Source organism: Punica granatum, chromosome 3 (genome assembly GCF_007655135.1).
Source record: "Punica granatum isolate Tunisia-2019 chromosome 3, ASM765513v2, whole genome shotgun sequence".
Lineage (NCBI taxonomy): Eukaryota > Viridiplantae > Streptophyta > Magnoliopsida > Myrtales > Lythraceae > Punica > Punica granatum.
In genome coordinates, this window is record NC_045129.1 from 10462895 (window position 1) to 10472869 (window position 9975).

At 38.3% G+C, this 9975-nt stretch overlaps 1 protein-coding gene across 1 annotated transcript; it reads right to left on the reverse strand.

Moving 5' to 3' along the window:
- Positions 1-5828: 5828 nt before the first annotated feature.
- LOC116200706 (inositol-3-phosphate synthase-like) lies at positions 5829-9975 on the reverse strand. The gene is made up of 10 exons (XM_031531560.1): positions 9629-9975; positions 9445-9513; positions 8774-8909; positions 8073-8320; positions 7429-7655; positions 7210-7325; positions 6891-7067; positions 6590-6778; positions 6431-6493; positions 5829-6307 (listed from the first exon to the last, which is right to left on the reverse strand). The coding sequence occupies exons 1-10, from the start codon at positions 9814-9816 to the stop codon at positions 6188-6190; spliced, it is 1533 nt and encodes a 510-aa protein (XP_031387420.1). The 5' UTR covers positions 9817-9975; the 3' UTR covers positions 5829-6187.

Here is a 9975-nt window from a genome sequence, read left to right on the forward strand (position 1 = left end):
CCATAATAATGCTTTTAAATTAAAAGTGGATTTTTTTTTAGTTAACCAATAGAAAAATGGCACTTTGATTATGAAGAAAAAGTAGAAAAACGGAAGACAGAAATGACCGGAAATGGAAAAAAGAAGATGAAGTACAATTATATCTCACGCCTTTGATAAATGAGGTGAAGTGTTTTTCAAAATACGAATATAATTTTTTGGTAAAAATTACGAATATATTTAAATCTAAAAAAATATGATCTTTAATGACATGTACAATATGAAGAGCTTGGTAAATTTATATATGAGATCAAGATAGGGAAGGTTGAGCATCAATTGCTTGCGTTTCGTGGATTCCCGATAATTTAATTGCTAGTAATGTACATTCCCACTGAGGCGGGAATTCACTTTCCCAACCCCTTTCATGGTAATTGACATTACCAATCAAGTGGAAATGTGAGAGTGAGAATTTAGATTATCATGTTTCAACTAAACATGGAAATCATGTGAGTTCTGGGAATTTAAATCAATTTTATCTACATAAATCCCCATGTACCAAATTCACGTTACTCCCCCCTCCCTCCAATTTTTTTAGGTGGATACTCTTTTTTCTCAAAGGAGGAAAATGCCTATCTAATTTATTATTAACCAACTCATCATAGGAATCAGTGCATGCATGCATGCGGAATGGAGACTTAATCCATACAAAATCTATATATTTAATGTAGAAAATGTGAAGAGACTTTTCACTAAGAGCTGAAGATCAATGTAAAAATTAATATGGGGTCTCTATAAAGACTAATGTGGCATGTCCTTATCGATCTAATGGGAGGTTCTCATGAAAGGATTTTGAATTACATAATCATATATAGATAGATATAGATAGTGTTTTTTTTTTGGCCATTGCATTAAACAGTGCCTTACAACTAGCCCTTTTACCTATTCCATTTTTCTTTTTTCTTTTTTTTAAATAAAGTTGACCATCTTCTATAAATTTATTTATCTATATCAGCATATTTGAGTTTAACTATATACTTCTACTGTCACTATAATTGGTCCCTTGCATTGTAAATGACATTTGTCTTAATGTAATAGTAAATTACATGTAAAATTTTAATTATGGCTCCTTTTTTACAGAAAAAAATACATGTAAAAATTTCTCACAATAAGTAATCAATATCTTGTTTCATTGTCACATCACTTGATTTCATAGATAATCACGTTTGAAATAAATCGCATTTGCTTTTGTTTATATTAATTATAACTTCTTATTTACATGTACATTTAACTAAATATCAGGCACGCTCTTTACGCAGGCATATAATAATAAAGACATTATTTTAATAAATTATCTAATTAATGGTGAAAGTTATTGTTTTTGAAAATTTAGGATTTATTAGTTAATTTAGAGGTTTCTATTTTTTTTATTTTTCAGGAATAATTTTCATTTTCTTGGCCGAATAATTTTAATATTTATTTGTAATGTTTGTATTAATATTAATTGGTATAATTAGATGTAGGCCCACATGCTACATAGATTACATAAATCATTTAATTTATCAAGAAACTTTTTATTTTTTAAGAAAATATTTAATATTTATTCATGAATTGATAAATTTTTTACTTTTCAATAAATATTTTTTTTAATGTTTTATCTCGTTTTTCAATAAGAATTAAATTTTTCGAGTAATCAAAAAGACGATCAATAACGAGCCAGGGTTTAAGACAATTAAATTGTGGTGAATTCTCATATTGCTCCCTGGTTGAACTGATTCTAAGGCAACCAGGCGTTCGCATCTCTTAGAGTATAAAGTTAACACGTGGCCTGTTAGAGCTTGGGGTGAAAAATTGTCCTTAGATAGGCAGTGAAAATACCTCCTCCAATCGTCGAGACAACATACCCGAATTCTTTCCCCATAATAAAGCACTGAATGATCTGAGTTGGCCTAGAAGCTCCGTGATATTACGGGGAGTATGACTTTGAACATAACTCGTACATATATCAGTGCATAAGGTAGAGAGGCATCTCTCTAGGGGCTTCAGAGTAGACGTAAATCTCTTCCTCATGAATTTGAGAAATGATTTTCTTTTCTTTTCTTTTTTTTTTCTTTTCGGGTACGTACACTTTCCGGAGAGAGACGGCACTGAGAAACAGGATCTCTAAGAAAGGTTATTGCAGAGGATATGCAATGCTTCCACCCTGTTGAAGGGGCAACATATATTCTGCAATGTGGCTGGCACGGTAATCCAAGAATATCTCTGCAACAGCCAAGTCTTCTACCTTGAGCCGTTGCTTCTTCCCAAAGAGAAGAACATCTCCTAAGGACGCTGATCCTTTCATGATGTGTAGCAACCGAGTGGCAACTTCCACGACTGCAACATTTGTGGGGGCAGTGGGCCCCGAATGAGTTCCACCGCAGGCTTATGCTGACAACAGGTCCAACCTACAAAGACATGTAATGTAGAATCTGCTTGGGACTTGTTCAAATCGTTCACCAAGTTCTCTATGAGAACCACATCGCGAAGTTTTTTATGATTCTACTCAAGGCAGAGATTGCATTAATTCCTTCTCACCCTGCAAATCAATAAATTTATGATCAATGTCTGGCTATGAACTTTATCTCGAACCAAAAGGAATTTTTTAATGTTAAAAAACCCAATGGAGAAAAGCAATAAGGAGAATCCTTCAAACTTAAATAAAATTCTATATTTACTGTACCAACACTTCCGAGAACAAATTATACACACACACACACACACACATACACAACAACATGAAAATTAGAGAGTATACCGCACGAAATGCTTCTTACCAGAGAATCAGTGCACAAGACTTCTGTAATGACATTCCAGTTACTACTTATGTGCAAAGCAGTTCATATCCTTTCATTTGTGGTCAAGTTCAGAAGGACTGCAAATAACCGTCCTTGTTTCGGGTCTATATCGCCCATCTTCTTCCTCCCTTTGACTACTTGAAGTACAATGACGTATAATCGCCTTCAGTCTCATCATAGAAGGGTCTACGTAACACATGCAAATGTCCATGTCCTTCCCATCCTCTGTAAGTTGGGAACTGATTCCGGTCTCGATTTAGTTAGGTCCCATTTGATATGCGAGAATGGAATAGATTGGAATGGAATGCTCATTTCTTCATTAAACCTCATTTTCTTATTAGTGTCTCTTATATAAGTTAAAAATATCATTCCCTCATTATCATCTTTTTTCCTTCATTTTGATGGAAGGAACATTCTCTCAATTAAGAAAGGGAATGGTCACTCCCTCATTTCATACTATATATTGCGAACCATCATATATATTCTTTTAATTTATATATCTAAAAATGTATATAACATGATATCTCGGTAAATAAGTCATTATAATTATATTTTCTCATTTTGTGATGGTCATTAAAGAAAATTACATTTTTTTGACTCAATACTATTATATTTCTCTATATAGAATTCATTCCTTTCCATTCCATTTCATTCCTACATACCAAATGGGACCTTAGAATTAAAAGGTCTCTATTTGAAATTTTGCAATGTTCCTTTCCTCTATTGCTCGATATGTTTCACCAGAAATCGACCTCGACTCTATACGCATTCCTCCCGTAGGGCTTGCGCTCCTAAAGTTCTGTAACTTCGGCATAAGGTAAAATGGGGATCATCTCCATGCTCGAGCATGACTCTGCTCGAGTTTCTTCCAGCAATGGATATACAAAAGACCGAAGATAGTGCTCGACTGAAGGGAACCTCTCAGGGATCTCATCCACCTGCAAAAGAAAAGATCAAATTTCCATCATATGGAAACAAACGAGCTTCAAATTTCTGCCTCAGCAATATACTCATTTCTTCACTTCATATGTATCATCTAGAAGAAAAACATCCATAAGCGATCGTACCAAGCATATTTTGGGGGGAAAAAAGTTTTTAAAGGACAAAAATACCCCTCCAAAACCAACTTATGGTAGGACTGCTTAAGGCAGCAGTAATAGGAAACAACGGGAGAACCTGGTGCTTGTAGAGATTGTCGTTGAAGATGTCGTCAATGGACCAAGAGAAGACTATGTCGGTCAGCGTCATGGCTGCGGCTGCCCTTTTTCCTTTCGACCCTTCACCGAATTCCCCCATTGTTCTCTTCAATTATCCAATCAGATGACACATCAACCTCTTGCTATCTCCAAATTAACTCAGAGCAGAGGGAAACAGAGCAAAGGAAGGGATGAGTTTAGCAGAGAAGAATGGATTATGGGGTCTTTCATGTTGAAAATTGAGCATTTTCCTGGGACTCGGGTCGTCTTCTCGTCTTCCGCGGCATGCACTTTGGCTCTTCAACGTAAAGTTCTGTGCTGCATGCTTCGGCAATTGTTACGTTACATTACATCTCTTCTTGCTACTGGCGACTCTCCTCATTACGGCTTCCCCGCTTCTTCCACCATTTCCCAAGACATTAGCACTTAAGGTTGGTATTATTACAAATATTTATTAATCACTAAAACCTGACTAATGACATTGCTAATATACACCCCCAGACCCTGGGTAACTTCTTCATTTTGCAACTAATCTTGAACCATATTTTCTAAAAAGTATATTAAGTATTTTAATTACCGAAAAAAAGCATATTAAGTATTTTTCTCTTTGTTATTAGCGTGAAGTTTATTCTCCAAATCATGACTATATAACCCGACAAGCACACGACTCGTGGTAACTTCGTGGGCAAGCGCACAAGTATATGTCAGTGCCCTCTCTAAGATCTCCGTATTGTAAGCAGGATTTGAATTTACAATCTTATAACGAACTACCAGTGATGAGCAAATACATGCTTACATAACACTTGCACTTGAGTCGATGCATTTAATTAAGTCAAACTCAATGTTGTAATTCAAAATTTTGTAGATATCATGTCTAGCACATTTTCTTACCGACAATCAACTCGTGCTTTGATTTGGATTACTTCCCATATATACTCTATTGTGGTCACGTTGCAGGAGACGGAAATGCGGTCTCCAGACTTATCCTCCTAATACGATATTCACAAGTAGGACATGCTATCAAGAGACTCCCTGTTCAAGAAACCAGCCCGTAAAAAGCTTAATGCAGCGTGATAGATATTATACCAAAAGTTGCCAAACCACAGTCCACTGTCAGATCTTACTCATTCCTATAAAGATGGTAAGTAACCATTCCGCTATTAAGAATTCAGTAAAAATGACATGAATTCGGTGAAAATGACATGGGTTCACATGAAATGGTTGCATGATTAGGGAGGAATACGGGACAGAATACACAAACTTATCAAGTTGGCTTTAATGGATTTAATTTGTAGCATATAAGTTGTGACTTCATAGACCATGTTCTCAACATTGTGTTTTCTACCAGCACCTACATATCCTCAATCAGATCCCGAATGAGTAAGATACATAGATGCCATGTGTGACACAAGATTTTGCCTAGGGGAATTTCCCGTCACCTGATCCAGCATGGGCTGGTTCAGTGCTGTCCAATTAACTTCCGGCGATGTTGGTTTTCACCACAAAACGTTGGCCCAACAGGAGGATGAAGGGCACACCACACATTCGAGTAGCATTTGATGTCCCATGGGCCATCCCACAACCTTCATAAAATGAAATCTCATAAATTTTTAATCGAGTTTAATTTTAGGATAATTTCAAAAATACATAAGCCTGGGTCAGGGTGGCACCCTGCAGAAGTATGGATTCAATCTAATCTACGTACCTCTTTTTGATCTTGAATGACATACATTTTTAATCGAGAAGCAATCTTGTGCTATTATAGTTTAGAGAGCAAGGTAATAAACACCCTGTCTTGACCAGCCTCTGCTAATGAAAGTAGGTGAACGGACTTCGATTCTATTGATTGATGTAGAAAATTACAAGAGAAAGTTACTGCAAACTAGGATAATTTCAAATTCAACCAAATTTTTAATAAGATTCATTATTAGGTAATCTATTTCAATTACAAAAGTGGTGCTGTCCCTCCAAAGATCCTGCTCTATCAATGCCTATAGAGCACCATTCTGGGTGAAACATACACTGAGGAAAATTCTTGTACATAACCGCCACCGGCAGATTCATTTGGCTGCAATGGTTGCGCTGGTACAATTGCCATAGTATATAATAAAAAAGAAAAAACAGATTTTCCATTGGAACAACATCCACAACACAGACATGTTTTCCAGTAGGGGTGCCTCACTTGTATTCGAGGATCATGTTGTTCTCTGGGGCCAGCCCGACACAAGCCCTCATTATGTTCTCGAGCATTGCACGCTGCTTGGAGAGTGCATTCACCACCGGTGTGCCTGGTGGGACCTGCAACACAATCGAATCCAGATTAACCTCTTGTACACAGACATGATCCATTATATCTGAAAGGCTCTCACTTTGACTGACTATCTATGAGTTGGTTTGTATAATTATTGGATTTTTACTTACAAGAGGGGCCTTTGTTAGGTAACTGAGAATTGTAGCGACCGGGTGAAATGAGTGGAATTTTCCCTGAAGAATAACAACATAATTTGCATTAAAATGGAGATCAACTGACATATAATTAGGAATTTCTTCCTATGGCTAAGGGGGGAAAAAATGTTTCACCTCTCCCTCGGCTTTGAGTTGAATTCTAGTGCTAAGCTCGGCCAAGAGAACCAAATCCAAGATGATTGGAGCAGCGAGAAGCGAGTCCTCGCAAGTGTTGTGAAGCACAATTGTGTTCTTCCCTCCCATGAATATCTCTGAACTGTACTCGTCCATAGCCCTCTTGCTGTCCCCTACATAGGGCACGTACTGCAACAACCGGAAAACAAAATGATCATATTCCAGAAACCAAGTTGACAGTACATGAGTCTGTAGCAGAAAAAAGTTCTAGAAAGACTAATTAAGCAGATCAGGAATGTACCTTGATGACCACGACGTGGTCAGGATGCTCACCAGGCTCATACAGAATACCATTGCTTGAGACCATATCATCAACCACGTTGCTCTTGGAGATCTCCTTCGACCGGAAGGTCTGTGGGGCTGAAAGGTTCATGCCGTCATTGTTTCCAAGATGGTTGTAACTGACAATCGACGTCGGCTATAATCACAATGATGAGAAACCATCAAATTTCCTATTGATTTTCCGTGAAACGAATACACGTCTCATTATTGAACATGGACAACCAAAAAATAAGCGAGGGGCTAATAGAACAAAGTTTAGACACAAAACCGTTACATACTTTGATACCAGCCCCGACAAGAAAGTCGACAAGGATGGACTTCATCTTGGTTTGACCACTCTTGAAGTCGTCTCCTCCAATCAAGCTATTCCTATGAATAGCCAAGTCAATGAGCCCTGCAGCAACGATCCCGGAAGGAAAAGATCATAAGCAAAACATTCCCAATAATCCTTGGTGGCATCCTCAGTATATACAATCGAAGAACAAATAGTAATTTACCGGGAACGAAGGTATTCTGAGGGCTTCCATTGATGAAGGGTACGTTCTCAAGGACACAGGCAATGGCAAACAAGGTGGACGGAGAGATCTCGAACTCGTTCTTGTCGAGAGATGCCAAGAGGTTCTCCATTGTGTCGTTAAGGCCGACCACCACATTGCTATACCTCTCTGTGTTTGCTGTCCACAGTACCACCACCTTGTCAACCTTATTAGCCTCCTTGAACTCCCTGCACAATAAAAACACCACATGGAGATATTTCGTCAAAATTGAAGCCTTCCATTGCAAAAATCAGAGCCCCTATAATCCTAAGAGACAGGAATGAATCAAAGCACCTTTCACAGTCTATAAATCTCTAAGGGATATCATTCACGACTACAAGGATGTTTTCCCTCTAGTTCAAGGAGGTCCAAAATCACTGTTATATCAATTCCAGACTAATACTCTTTCAATATGTTAGGCCATGTCTGTTACCCCAGTTTGCCATATGTTGCATGAGTTCTGTGCGCGATGGTAATTTACTGATTACAAATACTAAAAGTTACGGAGCAGATCACATAATGTCTTTGTGAGCATATCTTTGTCTACCAGCTCTTTTGTGAACAGGGCTATGCATAAATTAAGGACTTAGGCAGGGGAACAGTACTTGATATCTTTGATGATCTGCTGGACTTGTTCCTTCTTGGTGCCCTTGATGACGTTGTTGGCACGGGACCCTTGGTTGGCAGCAATGAAGTCGGGGTCATAGATTCCCGGGAGAGGGACCATGTGCTCCATGTAGGGCCTCAGCTGCTTCTGAAGATCGATGTCAAATACCTTGGCCCTTGCCATGGCATCCGCCAAGTTCATGTCACTTATGTCCCATCCCCCAAATACTACATCATCTGGGCTCACCTATTTCATCATACAAGCAAATAGTTTAAGTGTTCGATTAGTATTAATCGACCGTTTCTTTAAATGCCTTTCATAGTAAGTTGATTGTTTAATGTCGAAAGTAATAAACATGAACAGAATATATGATAACCCAGAATCCTGTTCCGGGCACGAATTATTTAACTTGTCGTTCACTTCTATTAAATTATATGGCAGATTCCAAGATGGGTCCTGCCTATGCAGGTGCGAGTCGTACAATTTAGATGCTGTATTCAAACATATCTAGTCTCACGATGTCCAAACTGAGTCTGGACAATTCACAGCCATCCAAGCAAGCATTTCATACAAATGGACCAATAGTCCAGCCATTAAAAAATCCACGTCCATTGTCGCCATGCTCGAAAAAGAACCGAGAAATCGAGCTATTGAAGAGCTTCGTACGTAAGAGAGTGAATGAGGGGATTGAATTGATACCATAGGGAGGAGGCTCTTGAAAGGAGCATGGATCTCCTCTCCATTGTAGGACCCAACCCTGATGCTTGAAGCTTGGGTAAGTGACCCAAAGTAGTTGGCTTGCTGGACTTTGTCTTTTGTTGCCCACGAGATTCCTCTGACAATTTTTCACAAAAACATCATTTTCAACACCAGACTATTAAAAGAGCAAAAGGGGAGTTTGGCCAAAAAAAAAAAAGAGCAAAATGGGAACAAAAACAACTATTATAGCTTGAGATCGACAAACTTTAGTATCCGTTGGAATAATTATCCTTCTGAAAGATAGGTAATAATGGAAGATTAAGAATGAACAGGAAATACTTCAGCATAAAGTCCATCACATAACACAATCCAATCGACATCCGATGATATTGAGGAGTGTATCGGCATCTGACAGGCTAACTTAGTACATGTAACAATGTATCCATTGAATTAAAATGCCTTGGGAAGTGATTTCGTACATCATCAGGTTGCATGAAAGACAATAGAACACAACCCAATGACATAAGACAAACAAACTGATGAGGAATATCTGACAACAAAATCATAACAATCCCAAACCCTAAGACTGATCAAATTAGTTTAATTATTGATATACCCCACAGTGGAATAATTAATTATTAATTAAGAAAAGAAAGAGATCAGAAACCCACTCTCGGTTGGCAATAACACCACCAGTGAGGGTGGAACCATTGTTGCCTCCCCATCCCACAAGCATAACCCTACATCACAATCAATCAATCAACACCCACATAGTTATAACTATTAGCTTAAAAGAATCGAATCCATTGGATTATTCAGTCGGTTTCGCGAGAAGAATTAATTGCGGATACGAACCCGAGCTTGGGGACGCGGGTGTCGGTCTTGAACTCGTACTTGACGGTCTTGGGCTTGACGACCCACTGGTAGGTGCCACTCTTGTTCTCGTGGGCGACCTCAGTGGTCTCGTAATTGTACACGGAGTGGATCTCGCCATCCGTGTACTTAACGTTCGGGCTCTCGACCTTGAAGCTCTCGATGAACATTTTCAAACACGCTAGAGAGACTGAGAGATTGATTGCTAATGAAATGAGCAAAAATTTTGTACAATTAGCCCAAAAAAGATTTGATTGGAAGAGAGAAAAAAAAAAAACTCGTTCTCTTCTCTTCTCTCTGTCCCTCTCTCGGTATGTGCGGGGGCTTCA

Coding starts and splice junctions, on each gene's coding strand:
- LOC116200706 (XM_031531560.1), bottom strand. CDS start 9,816: ATGTTCATCGAGAGCTTCAAGGTCGAGAGCCCGAACGTTAAGTACACG. Junction 8,321..8,773: donor TCAAGAGCCTCCTCCCTATG/GTATCAATTCAA, acceptor ATGATGAAATAG/GTGAGCCCAGATGATGTAGT. Junction 7,068..7,209: donor TTGTCGGGGCTGGTATCAAA/GTATGTAACGGT, acceptor TTGTGATTATAG/CCGACGTCGATTGTCAGTTA.